The sequence below is a fragment of the Lethenteron reissneri genome, chromosome 33 (assembly GCF_015708825.2).
Source record: "Lethenteron reissneri isolate LAM-NWPU_2019-01 chromosome 33, ASM1570882v1, whole genome shotgun sequence".
Lineage (NCBI taxonomy): Eukaryota > Metazoa > Chordata > Hyperoartia > Petromyzontiformes > Petromyzontidae > Lethenteron > Lethenteron reissneri.
This window is the reverse complement of record NC_083811.1, coordinates 4474775-4493431: the sequence shown is the minus strand read 5'-3', so window position 1 is coordinate 4493431 and position 18657 is coordinate 4474775. Positions and strand designations below refer to the sequence as shown.

At 52.1% G+C, this 18657-nt stretch overlaps 1 protein-coding gene across 1 annotated transcript in view; it reads right to left on the bottom strand.

The window, feature by feature from the left end:
• Positions 1-1243: 1243 nt before the first annotated feature.
• The window catches only part of LOC133350231 (myosin-binding protein C, cardiac-type-like), an 82391-nt gene continuing 64977 nt past the window's right edge, over positions 1244-18657 (bottom strand). The window contains 3 exon segments of the mRNA XM_061564344.1: positions 1244-3487; positions 7008-7055; positions 15517-15703. Coding sequence (XP_061420328.1) covers positions 7030-7055; positions 15517-15703 — 213 coding nt within the window. The 3' untranslated portion in view covers positions 1244-3487; positions 7008-7029.

Sequence of the window (18657 nt, the reverse complement as noted above, 5' to 3'; positions counted from 1 at the left end):
CAGCAGATGGCAAGTTTTATCTGCTAATGCCCTGCTTTCCGTGGACGAGTTGAAGGTTTATTTTTTTCCACCCAAAAACCTCTGTGATGGATAAGCTTTATTTTGTCTAACGCCAAGTGAGAACTAAAGAGACCCAGGGTGGTCTCGTTTGCACGTGTGACCTGGGGCATTCGGATGACGCAGGCGTTCATTTCGCAACTCAGATTGCCTCCGTCCTGCGCGAAAGAAGTTAAACATAAAGTAGCATGCATTGTGGCTTAATATACCCGCAGTAATAATGATGGAATTGAACCGCGAGCCTCTGCAACAAGCAGCAAAAGCGAGATCACTGGGCAGTGTTAACGGTCTGGGCCCTCCTTACAGAGGCGACTATATTCAGCCCTCTGTCAATCCCCCGTTGGATGAAGGCTTCTTCATGCCTTACCGTCCACCACGCTGTTCAGTCCTGGTTGGTGTGGTGGGCCGGGGGTGACTTCTCGCACCCAACCAATAGTTTGGCAGATCTAATCACGCAACTGCTGACCCACACTGCTCAACATAAAAAGACAAGATCACCCTGTACAGCCTTTAAGAAACTCATGGGGCAATTGCCGTAAATCGAACACTCACGAAGGCCGGCACGGCGCACACGAGTGGGTGACCAATACCATGCCTGGCCACCTTTGTCTCCCCCAGTGCTGATGTTTACACACACAGCACCAGTACTAATACTGGTAGGAACCACCTGGTTCCACCAGCCCACAGGGGATTATTGTGTCCGTCCGTCCGTCGTGCATCCAAAAATGGGAGGGGTGGGGCTGGGGAGGGTGGGGAGGGGCTGGGTGGGGAGGGTGGGAAGGGGCTGGGTGGGGAGGGGAGGGTGGAGAGGGGCTGGGTGGGGACGGGCTGGTCACCCCGTGGTGCCCTTATAAAACTCAACGTTTAACCTACTCACGCCGGCTTGTGCCCGCCCTCACAGTCGGCTATATTTGCGGAATACACCACGCCGCCGTTGACCCTGGCCATTGACCGAGCAACCCAACGTTCCTACCATCTCCCTCCGCAGGAATGTGTGTTTAGCTCTGGGAGGCCCAGGAGCTGTTCGGACATTCGCCGTCGCTGTTATTGGTAGTGAGTGCGAATCGGACTTGGCTCACACGGTCCGTGGCTCAGCGCGCCAACCACAGAGGCACCGCACGAGAATTATTCACAAGTGCTCACACGCAAGACACTCACGTGGCCAATCATGCTATGGACAACCATCTCCGTTCGATTTCACGTATTTTAAATACGTTTATTGCCGCTGTGTATCCCGTAGCATTGGACGAATGAAACGTACAAGCGCCAGGCAATCCTCATCCCAGACGAGGCACACCTTCTGACCACGTGCCTTGAGTTGGCCGCACTTTGTCGCTTTTGCTCTCGATAAGTGCGCACGCACTGCAGTAGCAAGCAGCCTGCATCACACACAGTTACTGTACTGGGGTTTTCCTATTCTTCGCTGTGGGTTTTTTTTTGCACGTGAGAAAGTGCCCCTTATTTGAATTACAAGTGCATATTGATAGGGCGGACAAACACTGGTTTATGTCCTACCCAACAATAACTAATATCATACGAGCGACCAGGATTAAACAAAAAAACATACCTGTACGTGCCTTAACGTAGTTGTCCCCACACACCCCCCACCCACCCCGAATAAATGCATTTTGGGACACAGTGAATATAATTTAATTCGATCAAGCGGTTGAGTTGCAAGTCGGCGAGTTACGCGATCAGAGTGCTTCATTTCAAACAAGCATAGTGCTTTTCAATCCGATTCATTACTCTTCGGATTCCAGTGGGAGTGACGCTGCCAGCAAAATGTTTCGTGTCAAATATGTGTTGTTAAAGTTGTGGTTAGAGGGCCGCATGTAATTCAGGACGCATACCTAAGCGTCACAGATCCTACCCGACCAATTAAGCGCCCACACTCAGTGCGGCGTTGGTACACGGTGGTCTTAGCAGTCATTTGCTCTACATGTTCTCTAATACGACCTTATTCGCATATCCGTCTATACCGTCGTCCCCCAGCAAGTATGGTATGCAACGTTGAAAATGTACAGAAATATGGATGACTCATAAATTGGCTGAAAACATCTTAGAATTAAAACCCAATAGAGGAAGAGTCCTACAAATCTCTGTGATCCATAATGTTTTTTGTTAGATGGCGTAAATATAAATGTGTCGTTAAACCCGCCACCACCTGACACAGCCAATTGGTAAAGTTTGTCACGTAAACAAAACATGCCAATTAGTTACTAGTTCAGCACACCGCTTGTGTGTTGAGGAGTAAACCCACAAGATTTTGTAGGTTTGGTGGTGGCGGGTTTAACGACATTATTTTTACGCTATCTAACCCAAAAAAACCTCTATTATGGATGTTTATTTATTGTTCTTAATATGATAAGCGTGCAGTCATAAACATGCAAGGCCTATTCTATTTCGTGATCTATTTATTGTACTGTGTGGCCCAGTCCTTCCCTTTTCATCTCGTGCTCTGCCTTCTTACCAGAAAGAAGAACATTTATCTTAAATAAAATAAAAAAAATTTGAGGGTGCCACGTTCACTACCGTGCGTCAACATGCATAGTTTGTGCCATCCGGCTCCTCCTCATGCATCTGAGAAAAACAGGAGTCTCAAGAAAACGTGTACGTGTGTCCTATAAAGGCAATAAGTGCAGCGTGATTAGGTAATACAGACAGCCTCCGCACCGCATCATCAAATTCACCGCATCACCAAAATTCACATTTCCAAAATCATCTCCGGCTCATCCTTGTTCAGGATGGAATGCTTTTGGAAAAATGTGAAGGTCTTCATCCAGCAGTTGAAAGCCAATCAGGTACTCTCCGAGTACATCAACGATTTTAAGTAGTGCCATTAACATTGAGTTTAAACGCATTCAAGTCGAGTTGATACGTGCGTAGATAAGGTTCACCAGAATAATAACCTACACCACTTTCCTAAGTGTTGACCCTTCTCGAATCCACTTTAATGTGGGTGGGAGGGGGTGCCTCCGAGGGACAGATCCTCATTGTCTGAATTCATTTGCTCCTTTTTATCCCCCCCATTTAGGCGAAGACAGGAAGGATTAATTTCTTCCAGGGGACAGATCTGGGCTAATCATCCACGCAAAGGCTCGGATGAACGGATGTATTTTGTGCCACTTCCGATTTGACTCCTCTTATCCGTGCAAACGTTCAGGCAAAGAGATAATGGGATTTTTCACGCATCAATTAGGGCGTGTCTGGATTAAAACTGGGGTTTTGGGGTAAAATACAAAAAGTGAAGTCGGCCTTCATGGCTGTGTGTTGCGGTTCTTTTGCTGTGCGGTGCAGCATCGTCGTGGGCGGATCTGCCCCCGTCAGACTCCCAGCTTGGCGGGCAACTCCAGGGTCAAGATGTCATCGTCGAGATCGCCGTAGGTGATCGGCATCCCCAGCAGCATGAGGGAGAGCAGGCTGGGCGTGCCTGCGAGGCAGAGGGGCGGACGGGCAAACGGAGGGATGGAAAAACGAACGGGACAGACGGACAAACGGAAGGATGCAGGGCAAAAGCAAAACGTTGGACCGGACCGTGGCACTGGAAACGGCGAAACGGACTTGAGCATATTGAGATGGCTGGGTGGCACCTATGAAGACCGGAGAAAGTGATGCAGCCAGCGCCACGTCTTTCCGCCTTTGTCTCCCCAGTGCTCATGTTTACGCAACTGTACCAGATAATCCTTTAAGGTTGAGTCGACCCACGGGGAAGGCGCAGATATCGCTCGCCACTACTCTCAGCCATGGCCGGGGATCGAACTCCGGGTCGCCAAGGTTCATAGCGCGGCACGCAAACTAACCACTGCGCCAGCGAGCTGCTCACACCGCCCCCCGACACCCCGCACATTAAAGCATACCACACATAATTGACACGTGTCCGATATCGAGCCTTGCGCCGCTGATTATACTCGGGCCTGATGATCCATTACATTTTGGCTCGATGTCCCCTTGTGCACTCACAGACGTTAGGGGAGAGAGAGAGAGGAGGGGGGGGGGGAGAATTTCGCAGAGCGCACGGTGGGGACAGAACACCCGAGGAAGACGCAGCCCTGGCACCGAGCCTTCCGTAGTCATGCGACGTCTCTATTTGCGACGGCAGGCCAACCCAGCGCGGTTAGCGAACCCCGTACCGCGCTTGGCATTGTACCGGGGGAGGTGGCTGGGGGAAGAGGGGCTGTCGCCGGACAGGCCTAATGAGCCCTCTATTTTTGACTCGGGAGTGCCGCTGGAACCGCGATCCGATGTAATTAATATATCGGCAATTTGGTGGGATAAACTGCACCCCTCGGTGGGATTTATCGCGCCGCGTGCAGCCTCCGAGCGATGCGGCTTTGCGCCAGCCGCCCAGCTCCCGTCAGAATGCTGGAGAGGGGGTGGGTCCCCACCCACCACCCATCCCCTACACATCAAGTTTGTTTTTCGATTTAAAGGTTTCGTGACTGCAGGGATTCATCTTCTTGGTTCTTTCGGTAAAGTCACGTAGAAGGGAAATAATAAAATAATAAAAATAAAACATAATAAAATAATTTTTGATTTAAAGCTTTCGTGACTGCAGGGATTAATCTTCTTGGTTCTTTCGGTAAAGTCACGTAGAAGGGAAGTAATAAAATAATAAAAATAAAACATAATAAATTAACTTTCGATTTAAAGCTTTCATGACTGCAGGGATTCATCTTCTTGGTTCTTTCGGTAAAGTCACGTAGAATGGAAATAATAAAATAATAAAAATAAAACATAATAAAATAACTTTCGATTTAAAGCTTTCGTGACTGCCGGGATTCATCTTCTTGGTTCTTTCGGTAAAGTCACGTAGGAGGGAAATAATAAAATAATAAAAATAAAACATAAAATAATGTTCGATTTAAAGCTTTCGTGACTGCAGGGATTCGTCTTCTTGGTTCTTTCGGTAAAGTCACGTGACTTTACCGAAACAACCAAGAAGAATAAAATAATTCTCACGACGTTTCGGCCACAACGCAAGCAGCCGTCCTCAGGTGAAGAACAGGTCTGTCGGAAAGACAGTGTCTGAATGACAGCGTCTGAATCAGCAGACCTGTTCTTCACCTGAGGACGGCTGCTTGCGTTGTGGCCGAAACGTCGTGAGAATAATTTTATTATGTTTTATTTTTATTATTTTATTATTTTCCTTCTAAGTGACTTTACCGAAAGAACCAAGAAGATCAAGTTTGTTCTTCGTCAAGCCCCAACCCTCGTCGGGCTTGGTGGTGGTGATGGTGGTGTTCGTGCGCCGCTGCGACCCGGCGCTTCCGAGGCAAGGGTTGGTGGATCTCGCAGAGATTTGGAGGCGAGGGTGGGTGGGTGGGTGGGTGGGTGAGTGGGTGGGTGAGTGAGTGAGTGGGTGGGTGGGTGAGTGGGTGGGTGGGTGAGTGGGTGGGTGGGTGGGTGAGTGGGTGGGTGGGTGGGTGAGTGGGTGAGTGGGTGGGTGGGCGAGTGGGGGGGTGGGTGGGTGGGTGGGTGAGTGGGTGGGTGGGTGGGTGAGTGGGTGAGTGGGTGGGTGAGTGGGTGGGTGGGTGAGTGGGTGGGTGGGTGGGTGAGTGGGTGGGTGGGTGGGTGAGTGGCTGAGTGGGTGGGTGGGTGGGTGAGTGGGTGGGTGGGTGGGTGGGTGAGTGGGTGGGTGGGTGGGTGTCTGAGTGGGTGGGTGGGTGGGTGGGTGGGTGAGTGGGTGGGTGGGTGAGTGGGTGAGTGGGTGGGTGGGTGGGTGGTGAGTGGGTGGGTGGGTGGGTGAGTGGGTGGGTGGGTGGGTGGGTGAGTGGGTGGGTGGGTGAGTGGGTGAGTGGGTGGGTGGGTGGGTGAGTGGGTGGGTGGGTGGGTGGGTGGGTGAGTGGGTGAGTGGGTGGGTGGGTGAGTGGGTGAGTGGGTGGGTGGGTGGGTGAGTGGGTGGGTGGGTGGGTGGGTGAGTGGGTGAGTGGGTGGTGGGTTGGTGGGTGAGTGGGTGAGTGGGTGGGTGGGTGAGTGGGTGAGTGGGTGGGTGGGTGAGTGGGTGGGTGGGTGAGTGGGTGAGTGGGTGGGTGGGTGAGTGGGTGAGTGGGTGGGTGGGTGAGTGGGTGGGTGAGTGGGTGGGTGGGTGGGCGGGCCTGCGAACAGGTAGCCAGCGGGAGGTGGCGGCGGTCGGGTAAAATCGATTGTGGAATTCGATCCGCGTGCATCTTTGAGTCTTGTCCCCTCGTGCGCGGGGTTTTTTTCTTCTTCATCCTCCGGATAACTCGGCGTTCCTCCCACGTGAAGCAAAAAGGGTCGTGAATGCGGTTGGACGGAACATCTCCCAATGGAACCGAACCCTCCGGAACATGATTTCTGTCACTCAGTGGGGCTTTCCTGGGTAAATACAGGGCATCATCATTATTATTACTAGCCATGTGCGCCCTACAGTTGTTTGTCATTGCATACGCTCTATGCATGTCGCATAAACCTCGTCGCTGGTCTTCCCCTTGTGTGCACGTCTGGCCAGTAGGTGGGTGTCACATGCACAAAATAACGATCGCCTGTGCAGCCTCTCAGACTTCAGGGGTTGTGTTGGCGAGCACCTGCTAAGGCCGACACGGCACGTGAGGTGCCACCGCTTCCCGAGTGCCGACGTTTCGGTACGACACCAGGTGCTCACTTAAGGCCGAGTCAAACTTGGGGAGGGCCAGAACCGATTCGGATATCACTTGCCACTGACGGGAGCCATAGCCGGGAGTCGAGCTCAGGGCCCCCCTAGGTTTGTGGCGCAGCGATAGGTTGATTTTAGCAGAGCGTGACTGTGGAGACGCTGTCTGTCCGCAATTCTAACGTGGACAAACGTCCTCTCAACACTTATCGTTCGCATTCGAGCTCATCGCACCTCGGACGAGTTACCCAGCGTCACATCTGCGTGCGTGCCCGCGCGCGAGATCATGCAGTCAATCCAAACGGGTGTTTGTTGTTATTGTTGTTGTGCGAGCGCTTACCTTGTGGTGCGCGCGGCGCCACTTAGCCGCGCGCCAATTCCTGGGCCACTGTCGTGCAGAACGGACGGCGGCGCGATGAGAGCGAGCGGGCAGTCGGGCGATGAATCGAGCGAGCGGGCGGGCGGGCGGGCGGGGGAGTGGGATTGCGAGCGGGTGAGCGGCAACGGCGGAGCAGGAATGGTCGCAGTTGCAGAGGCGGATGGAAGGGAGCGGGGAGAGGGGTAGGGGTAGGCAGATGTTGAGATGGTCAGCGAGCAATCACCACAGCGTAGGTTTCCACGGCTCTGCCGTGCAGTTCTCCCATGAGCTTTCGGGGTCGTGCCACGGCGTTGTTCGGAAGCGCAATGCCAGACGGCTCGCGCCGCACGTGCTGCTGGTGGGAGCGTCTTCGTCCGGCACGTGTGGAGCGAAACGTCGGACATCGTTGCGAATCGACGCACGGTGCGACCCGAAAGCTCATGGGAGAGGGAACATCACAGTCCCGCAGCGCAGAGCGCACTGAATAGGCAGGGTGTGGGCATCGCGGCTTGGCACGGGCACGGTGGGGGTAGAGGAACTTCTGTAATTTCACAATTATTTTTTTGCTGCTCACTAACACCGGGGTGGGGGGGGAGTCACTTAAAGCGATCACCTTCATGGGTCCAAAATAGTGTGAACGCAGATTCCTCGGCAGGTAAAGATTCGTCAAATCATCGATCGAACTCGTCTCTCACGCTCGTTGCGTAGATTCTCCTCGAGACACAGGCACGCATCGAATCAAGCAGAGCGAGAATCGAACGCGTTCGACTCTCGCTCGCAAGAGTCAACGGGCGTGCCGTCAGAACAATCCGTGGACGCGCGCAAGAGCCGAGATCAACCCTGCTGGCACCGGGGCACAATGATTTGGAGTGCGTCTTTACACACCGCAGCCAGCGCCACGGAGAATACGGTGACGAGTTCTGCCTTCAATGCAGCCAAGCCAAGCGTCCCTGCCACTGCCCATTCAGTCTCCACGTTGACACGTTTGTCACATTCTAGATTTGAAGCTTTCGTGACTGCAAGGATTCATATTCTTAGGGTTTTTCGGTAAAGTCACGTAGGTAAAAAATAAAAATTTAAAGTAAAATAAAAATAAAATTAATAAAATCAAGTGATACAGCTATCGTGCTGTGACGGTTCCACCTGAAGACGGAAGCTTGTGTTGCCTCCGAAACGTCGTGGTTTTTATTTTATTTTAATTTTATTTTACTTTTATTAATTTTAATTTTTTACCTACGTTACTTTACCGAAAAAACCTAAGAATACGTTTGTCACAGCACACACACCGTCGGCAATGCATCACCAGCCAATGGGGAATGCATAGGCAATCGAAATGCATGTGCCTACCACAATACACTGCAGCATCTGTACGTGTATATTAAAACATACAGCATATCATCACTGTCAATTGCGTGTGTGTGTGCGTGTGTTGCGGTTCGTGTTTTAGCTGTGGAATGAAAAGCACAGGTCACAACATATTTTCGCACGGCTATGACAGCGAACAAACCCTGCTGCATGACGGGATATAAACGTACGCACCAAATGTAGTCGGGAATTGACGTGATTTCGAGTTCACTGCTACTACTACCACCTGCTCAGGGTGCCGAGATGTTAACTACCTCGCCTGGTATACAGGTATACAGGAGGTCGTGCGTTCGATTCCGACCCTGACGCCTGCTGTATGTTTGGTCGCGTGGAATTTTCTCCGGTGCCTCTGGTTTTTCCTCCACCTTTAGGAACACGGCATGACGAGAGTATTTTGGCTGCTATGATTTTCCACGTGGCGATGAGCCGCTTCCTTGAGCTATCATTTTTAGTCAGGTCGCTTCTGGAAAAAAAGAGCTTTATAAGCTCAGTGAGCCTTACCTGGTTTAAATAAAAAAAAATGTTTACAATTTAGTTGTTAAGTCATCACCGCATGTGCAGACGGGAGTAGGCATCACGTGACCAGTTGCCACAGCCAATTAGTGCCTTGGGACTTAAACGAGGCCTGATTGGGGTAATTAAGGTAAATATTTGGTTATTTTACGTTAAAAAAGGTTATTGATCCGAAGACGAGCTATTGCCAAAATAATTTGCTTCGACACATTTGGTAAGCTATGAAAGACAGTGTTTGCGACGATAGCAAAGAATGGACGACCTTTCCAAGAACACCACGTTGTATACAAACGTCGCATTTGTATGCAATTACGCAGGAGTCAAGGTACGGGAAGAGACACGTCGCGCCAGTCCTGTGTGCACAGAACCACCGCCGGCAACGCGTTTGCTCGTTTCCTACGCCGATTGTGCAACACAATCACGGAACGTTTCTGCGTTTCCCAGCTGCCTTTCATCGCGGCCAACCTCGGGGGTGCCTCTCCGATGATGACCAATTCACCACACCCCCCCCCCCCCCCTTTCAAATATAAACAAAGCCATCACACTCGTGCACACGCCTGATGATTGCCGAACTGTAGCATTCGTCAGCAGTCGGTCGATCTTGTGTGTACGTGTCTACGTAGTAATTCCGAGGCGAGATATGCATTGTGTGTACGTGTTGATTCAACAGTCTGTTAAGGCTATACGGGGGATATTTGTCTTTGTACATGTGTGTCTACGTGTGTGTGCACGTGTGTGCTAGTGGGCGTACGTGCGCTTATGTAAGCGTGTACAGCTACTGTATATTTGTGTGTGCGTCCATGTCCCAGGCGATATGGAGAGCACCGATTGAAATTCAGAGAGAGACCTGGTGTGTATGCGTATGCACGTTGGGACGTGTTTAGCAATCATCAGGCGCGTGCTGCGCGCAACGACAAAGGAAACTCGGAAGGACGAAGTGTGACAGCTTAGAAGGACTTTGAGTCCGAGAAACAAAGCGCGTATTTCGGCTCACGACAAAAAAAAATCAACAACAACAACCACAACAACTCGCGAATCGCCCTCCACGTTTGGTCCAGAACGACGTCGCGATCGTGGCAGACGGACGAGCAGATCGCGACCGACGAGGGGGGGGGGGGGGGCACGGAGACGTGGCCAGTTAGGACCGCATCGACAGGAGGCGCTTTGTTAGGACTCTGACCCCCGGGCCGCCTGGCCTCATCTCGGTCAACGTTTGCGTGACGGCCGGCCCGTGGATTGCGTGGTGCCGGTAGCACCAACGGCGCGATGGGGAAATGGACAGCGTGCCGAGGACATGGGCCATTTGAAGGATTCGTGACCCGAGGGCGTTCGGGTGACACGGAGGGTCAGGCGCCGAGCTGGATAATCCTGAGAGCCTGTGGTTCGGATCCACGTTTCAGCCGCCTGTGATTAGATTGGTCTCAGTCCCGCTTCATTGCGCGTTTTACAATTATATTACCCGCGACGAACAAACACAGCACGAAATTACGACGTAGCGACATCCCATTATTGTTAACATACGAGCACCACGCCGATCTACACCTGTGAATAACTCGATAATTATATTACCCAGCATACAACAGGCCGGCACGTACAACAACAAAATCGATTAATATTCCATATCTGCTCTCGATACATGACACCTCGGATGCCTCCATCACCTTTGGGGGAAGGGGGGGGTCAAGGCATTTGGGAAAGTGAATCTGCCGCAAACCTAATCATCGCCTGCAACTGCTTTGTCCACACCTGCGCCAGTATTCACGCAAAACAAGGACATTAAACAGCAGGTTCAGGATTTAATAAACCAGTCAATGTCGTAAATTTGTCACGTGATGAAACACATCGGTAGTCATCGTCGAGCGGATCGACGCTTGGACGTAGAATCCGCTTCGGCTGCGAGCAACCGGTTGCGGAGACGTCCACACGTACGCACGCAACAGAGTTGCCACGTGCAACTGATCACTCAGGTGTGGACCCGGCTTAAAGGTGGGGGGAGGCAAGTGAAGGTGATCTGGCCTCGGAGGAGACAAAGTCGTCAGGGTCCCCCCCGGAGAGTCCGGTGACGGCACACTCGCACAGACGCGGGGCACGGAAACTGCGCGCACGCACGCACCTTCTATTCTCGGCGTCCCCTTTTATCCCGACGTTTACGCCGAGGTCCGGAGTGGCACCAAGGCTGCCCGCGGGGACGCCCATGCAAGGTAAGGAATGCGCGCCACACGCGGCGCCCAAACAGATAGACCACGTCGAACAACTGCAGCCTCGGCCAATGCGCTTTAGCGGCCACTTAGCAAGTTGACGCACATCCCCCCCCACCCCCACCCTCCCCACACACAACACTATCCCTCCGGCCAACCCGGATCTTGACCCGTCACGTGTTTCAATAAATTAGTGCACGAGTCAGGAGGGGGGGGGGGCAGTATTTGTCACCCCGGGGTGGCAAATACTGCCGGAGTCGACAGTGTCACCCCATATGGACAGCGTGTTGCCATTCGTGCAGTGTCCACATACAGGCAGTGTCCACATACAGGCAGTGTCCACATACAGGCAGTGTCCCACCGTGGCCGGAAAGCTGCCTCGATTCTAATTGCACTTCCATGGATGTTTCATCTCACATTAGGGTTTTTTTTTTAATCCCGCCTGAAAAGATGTTCCCTGCCAAGCATACTGCGGCCTCTTCCCAAGACAACACGCTGGCCATCGTGCAGTAGCTCTCATTTGGAGATTAAACGAAGACAATTATTGACAGCATTCCTCACTCTCGTTGGTCACAATGAGGCATTTTGGGAACCATCGGCTCAAGGGTTAACGAACATGGCCCGGATGGCTGCAGTGACGTTTTAAATTATTATTATTCTTCTTTGGTTCTTTCGGTAAAGTCACGTAGATAAAAAAAATTTAATTAAAACAAAAACCACGACGTTTAAAATTATTTTCAATTATTGTTTCAGGTTTCTGTATCATTTTGTCCCTTAGCGAACTTCCCTGTGCGCGCGCTGCATGCGTGGTGCCCGACTCGAGGTTGCGTTCCCCTCTGGCTTTCCCAGGAGATGGGATCGGCTCGTGCTGCAGGCGCTGGACAATCATCGCGTCGTCGGAGCGAGCGAGACAGCGACGTCTTGGGGGGGTGGGTCGTCATCCCGGGGGCTCACGGTAGCGATGGCGATTAAAAGATGTCACTTTCAACCGTTGTCGCTGCTGTCGTTTTGCCGTACTTATGTGTTTCCAGCTCCCCCTCCTTTTACTCTCCCTTCTAAACCGGCGCTCACTTTCTCGCTCGGTGTTTTCCGGAACGATGCTAGGCCGACGGGGTTATAGCGCAGGGATTGTTTGGGAGTGAGGCACTATCACGAAGGAGCACAAGGTGAGCCTCTCCACAATAATCCGCTTAATCCCATATCGTTGCAGCATCTATGCCTGCGTGGAGAGGCACAGCATCGCACGCCTTTTAGAGCGGCGTCAGGACAAAACAAGGCCACGTGGACGCGGCGCCCCAAAATAATCCCTTTCGCACGTCGTACTGGACTGCCCCGGCTAAGATTAATCGCTGCTTGCCAGTGAGATAATCGTTATATAACAACGTCCACTCAGCCGATCTTCAATACATTGCATTCAACGATACAGAGCGCGCCACGAATATCCCTGTGCGTGCGTGCGCTGCATCGAACAAACGCGCACCACCGCAAAGGTAGCGAGAGGGGTGTATTTTTAGATCGCAGCTCCCGGAACGTGTCGCGCAAAGCATCGCGGCTGTCAACAAGCGACCCGCCGGGGAGATCAACGCCGGAGTCATTGTGGCCAGGACAGCGTGTGCCCTGCTGCTGCCGTTGCCAAAGTGGGCGCCTCCAGCTCTGCAAGGCGGCCCAAGGTGGCACTCGTTCTTGTTAATGCTTACAAAGCAGAAACAACAACAACACTAAACTATTTTATTCACCGGGTCAACCGCCGGTGAGCTATTAGATCTTGTTTTCAGAGGCAATCTGGGCCACTCGTTGATAGCTCGTCAATAGTGGCGATATCATCACCATCGCATTTGGGGATTTATAGTAGCGGCCAAAATAATAATAACCGCGTGTTGTTTCTAAATGTGGAGGGCAAAACCGGAGGCCCCCAGGGAAAAAAATCCACGCAACTGCCACGGGGAGAGAGAGAGAGAGCACGGACTACAAATATACAACAGGCATCGTCAGGGTCCGGGATCGACCTTCTGTGTGCCAAAGGCTATCATCTTGTGATGATAGCCTTTGTACTATAAGAATTGCGCAGATACCAAATGTATTTATCTCCAGATTACCGCCGCTAATTATTGGCATGGGCATTGTGGAACAGCTCATCCGAAAAAAAAATGAATGCACCCACGACGAATCAATGTCTTGCTTAATTAAACAATATTAAAGACGTGGTATGTCCACGTGTCCACGTGATTTTCAGACAGCGTCCGGAGAGCTCAAATGCAGTGGACAGAAGGAAGTGAGCGTGGTGTGGAGCACCGTTTCTAGCCCCTCGGTTTTGTCTTTTGCTGGCCACACGCCGTATTGGGCCCCTTGGTCCCGTTGTTCGGCAACTTTGATTTAAAAAAATATATATTTTTGTCCGCATATACTGTCTTCCGCATCGTTTCTGCACGTTGTATTTAGTAAGTAAGGCATTTATAAACGCGCAACTCTTATCGCCGAGGTTTATCACGAGTGCGCAGTCGGGTACGCACGCGCATTCACACGCCGGAGCACCACGCAACAGGATCTGCAACTGCGTCTTTACTGAGTGACAACGACGACGAAGATTCCCTTGTTGCGAGTGACAGCGATTCCCTTGTTACGATCTCAGACGCCCCTTTGTTCTGGCCACTGGAGATGTGCTGCATTGGAACCTTAGCGGCATCAATAGAGCATGCCGATGATGAAGGGGTAAGGGAAGGGGGGTGGGGGGCATCGCGTTGGGGCGAAGTGCCGTCAACGAGCACCTCCTACGAAGTGCCCGACTGACACACCGGGCCGCGCACGATGCACACATCTCGACCCTGGGGGAACAGGCCGGGCCACGGCCAGCACTGGCCCACAGGGCAGTGCCTCTCGGCTGTGCCACTGAAACTCTCATCAGTAACTCGCTAAAGTCGCCTAGGTAGAAATGAAACCAAATAAATCACGTCGTTTCGAACGCAACACAAGCGCCCGTCTTCAGGTGAAAATCGCGATAGCCGCGATGTCTTATTGTTTTATTTCTACCCACGTGACTTTACCGAAAGAGCCAAAGAGTATGGATTCCTGCAGTCACGAAAGCTTCAAATCAAGATCTCATCAGTAAGTCTGCCCGTTGTCACCCGCAGGCGCGGATGCGAGGCAGAGAGCGGTACCGGCACCACGCCATCCACGGGGCGGGCGTTACGCAAACGTTGCCCGAGATGAGGCCAGGCGGACCCGGGGTCAGAGTTCGAGTTCGAATCCAGGATCTATCCACCCGTGGGCTAAACTGATTCATGATTTGGTCATGGCGGTGCTGCTGCTGAGTTGTCAGCGGTGCATAGGGAAGATTAACAACTACACACACTCGTCAGCAACGCGGCTTTAAAAGAATAACAAAAATAATGTATGAAATGAGCGACGTTTTGGGAAACGACCCTTCTGCATTGCACCCATTTCCCAAAACTTTGCCGATTATATAGTTTTTTCCCCTCGTTCAGGCAGTGTTGTTGACGTGCGTGTGGGGTTTTCACGATCAAACCGGTTCTCCACAGCAAGACAAGTGGCAGCCTCAGCCCGGTCACCAATGAGTACGTGAAATAAAAAGTTAGCGGCGCGGAAAAAAAAATAATCGGTGCTGCCCTCGACTTGGCTGCAATCTCGCCCTGGGAAGGAAACATTCTGGATGTTGCGTGTCGACATAGCGGGGTACGTGATGAAGTGCCTAGTGTGGGAAAAAAGGGTCAAGTGAAGGGCTCTAAGAAGTAGTTCTGTGGTATCTCGTTCTGCGGGTTGTTCACGAACACAGGGTTTGTCGTGACCTCCTCTGCGGGAGCTGTAAACGGAGTCTTTGTCGCATCGCGTGATGACGAGAGCAGGTGCAAAACATCATGGACAGAGACATCAGCAAAGGAATGTGCTTGAGAGTTATTCCATTAAGTTGTGATCGTTAAGGCTGTCAGGTAGAAATGCAGCGTTAAACATCAATAACAGCGGTACATAAGACAATAAGTCATATCACAACACAGTGATGATGATGACGACGACCATGATGACGATGATGGTGATGATGACGGTAAGGATGATGGCGATTATGACAGCAGTGACAATTACGATGCTGGCGATGGTGAAGGCGACGACGGTGATGACGATGACAGTAGATATAACGGTCATGACGATGATGACAGTGATGATAATGATGACCATGACGACGACGGCGACGATGACTGATAATGTGATGACGATGACAATGACGACGACAATGGCAACACCGGCCCCCACACATCCAGCTCACGCTCAGCAAACCCCTCGCCGCCCCCCTCTCCCGAAGACGCCGAAACCATCGACCGTTCTCCACCGCCCCCCTCCCGCGGAGTTCCAACCACGCGAGCGAACATCTCCCAGACGCCACCACCGCCACAGCTCCGCCTCACCTTTGACCTCCAGCTTGCACTCGGCCTCGGCCTCCCCGAGCGAGTTGATGGCGCGGCAGGTGTAGACGCCGCCGTCGTACGGGCCGGGCTTGCGGATCTCCAGCGTGCACACGCCCTGGTGCCCGAACATGCGGTAGCGCGGGTCCTCCTGCAGGTTCACCTTGTTCTTGAACCATATGATCTTGGGCTGCCGGGAGAGGTGAAGGGGGATGGGAGGGGGGAGGAAGGGGAACAGGGAGTGGTGGTTGGTGGATGAGGTTGACGAGGAGGTGGTGTTGGCAGAGGTTGATGGTGGGGGAAGTGGTGGCGGTTGTAGTTTTGATGATGGTGGACAGGGGTGGTGGTTGTGGTGATGGTGGTAGTAGTAGGCAGGGGTAATGGTGGTGGTGATGGTGGTGGTGAAGGTGAACGGGGGTGGTAGTTACGGTCGAGAAAAAGGACGTGGTGGTGGTGGCAAGTGGCATATCATGATGGTGGTGGTGCAGAAGGAGGAGATGACGGTAGACAAACATCCCCCATATAGCCTTCACAGAATGTTGGGACAAGTGCTGTTAGCGAGCACCTGTGAAGGCCGGAACGGCACACGAGGGGGTGGGTGGCCAGCACCAAGCCTGGCCGCCTTTGTTTCCCTAGTAGCGATGTTTTACACACCACACGAGGTACAAATTTGAGGCTGAGTCGACCTAGGGGGGGGTTCAGATAATCGTCGCTGGCGTTGGCCGTGAGCGGGAATCGAACTCGGGCCAGCCGGCTTCGTAGGGCAGAGCGATAACCGTGACACCACCGAGGCATCCGTACACACCGCCCAGACGCGCACACCCAGAATAGAAAGCCTTGCATATACAAATCACAGCAGGTAAAAATAAACACGCGTTCTATCTACGCGGTCCTGTAGGTGAGTTATATAACTACAAACTCTCATCACCGTAACGGCGAGAGAGCCGGAAAATAATACGTACGAGTTGAAATAATTATGGCGTCACCGAATGGTAATTATACAATACGCAATCTATTTAAAACTCTTAAACGTGCACCGAGTAAGAGTAATTTAATCTTGATTTTAAGCTTTCGTGACTGCAGGAATTCAAACTCTTTGGTTCTTTCGGTAAAGTCACGTCGGTGATTTATTTTATTTTATACCCAAGTGACTTTACCGAAAGAACCAAAGAGTAAAGACTAATTTGCTTAAATATAAATCGTGCAGAGCAGATGACGTTGTGTGTTAAGTAGAGAGCATGGGCCTTGGCAGGGCGCGTCACGAGGAGGTTACGAACGGCCGGTGTACGAGGCTGGTGACGGAATGGCAGTCGAAGGAGGGAAACAATAACCGCCCCCGAGGTGTTGATGGTGATGGTGATCAGTTTCACGGGCCAACCACCCCATCGCCGGACCGAGACGGAGAGCGTTCGGCTCAGCTTGGGTTTCACCCAGCAGTGGATAGACAATGGCTGACGTACGTACACAGCTTGTGTGTTGAACTTCTTTCGCGCCGTACGTAGCCAAACGAGCTCATCGGACGTGTGGGGGGGAAGGACAACAAACTAACCACAAAAAGCAGTTCTAAAGAAATTAGTTTTTCAATCTAGATGATGATGATGTAGAAGTGCGTAGCTCCAGCGGCTTCCTAATATCGGAAGGAAGAGCATTCCAGACGGTCATCGGAGGTGACGACGGTATTACTGTATTGAAATACACGCGGTGCCGTATGTTTAGTATCATCCCGTATGTGATTTACATGCTTTGTTCAGTGGAGTCTTGTTTTTGCGGCGTTTGTGTCCGAAAGCCACGGTAATTACACACACGCGCACACGTCTTGCTGTGTAATTACCATATTACTCCGGGTTGTAAAATATGCATTTCTTTTTCATGCTGGAATGTAAAGTGGAAGGGTGGTCGTGCGTCTGGTAGCTGCGTGCGTGCGCCACCAGAATTGTATCGCGCTGTCGACACCGGGCGCAAGTTCGGGGGGGGTGGAGGAGTGGGGGGAGGGTCTTACTTTCCAAAGCGTCTTTATGCTCCGGAGGTTACGGTGACACGAGTCGGAGCGTGTTCACGAACGCTCTTTTGTGGTCCATTTTTAGGAGGAGGATGATGATGATGATGAGAAAAAAAATAATTCACGGCACAGCATCTCCATCGCCGACGAAGGCAAAAAGGTGGAGCGTTTCGACACTGATCTCCCCCCCTTCACGCCTCTCCGTGGCTCCTCCGTACGCACAACCTTCCGTACGCACAACCTTCTGCACGAACACCTTCCGTTGACCAATCGCAGGAGACGACGCCACAGTGAACTCCTGCTCCGAAGAGCACTGAGGAGCGCTGTTAACCGCCCGTCTACGGCCCCGAGACAACGGTTAAAATTCCATGTTCCTCTGGCCAAGGACGAGGACGAGTCTATCCACAGGACAAACCCATTGTTGACTTCCGCACAAACTGGTGATTAATTGTATCGGCCCCTGCAGGGGTGATGATGGGCCGAGTCAACCCTTACACATCTCCTTTCTTCCGCGATACATTCTTGGTCACGTTGCCACTTGTTTTGTTGAGCATCGTGAGATGCGGTGGCATCCGGGTGCTTTAAGAGGTAGAGGTGCAGCCCCTGCAAATGCTGGCTAACGCCCCTGCTGCTGGCAGAAGGGCTTCCACTAGACAGAGTTGCAGAGAGCCCCTCTAGAGGGTCTACGTTGGCCTGCTCTTCCACATCGGTCACATGTCTGGCAGTGCAACGGCTTTGGTGAGACCTTTATCCAGCAGTGGATTGATAATGACTTATGATAGGGGTGATTGATGATGATGATGATAATAATAAAAAGAGAAGGGGATTCTGGACCAAAACTCTAGCCTCACTGTAAATTCTCCCATCACGAGGTGGTTTTCTAACGACGGACGCGACGACGGCGATTTTTGGAGTCGTTTATATTACAGCGTGCGCTGACGTGCCAATTTGTTTGCCGGCGAGGTTTAGCCGAGGCATGTTCGACAAATCCCTAAATCTCCCTCGGAGCGCTCCCGATTCGGCGCGACAGCTGAGCCATCCCCCACCCCCCTTCTCCGGCGACGCGGAGCCGCGCCGGGAGTTGCTTCGGAATTTCCCCGGCGTAATCGTAACGGCCGAAGCGTGAAAGGGGCACGGATCCCCCC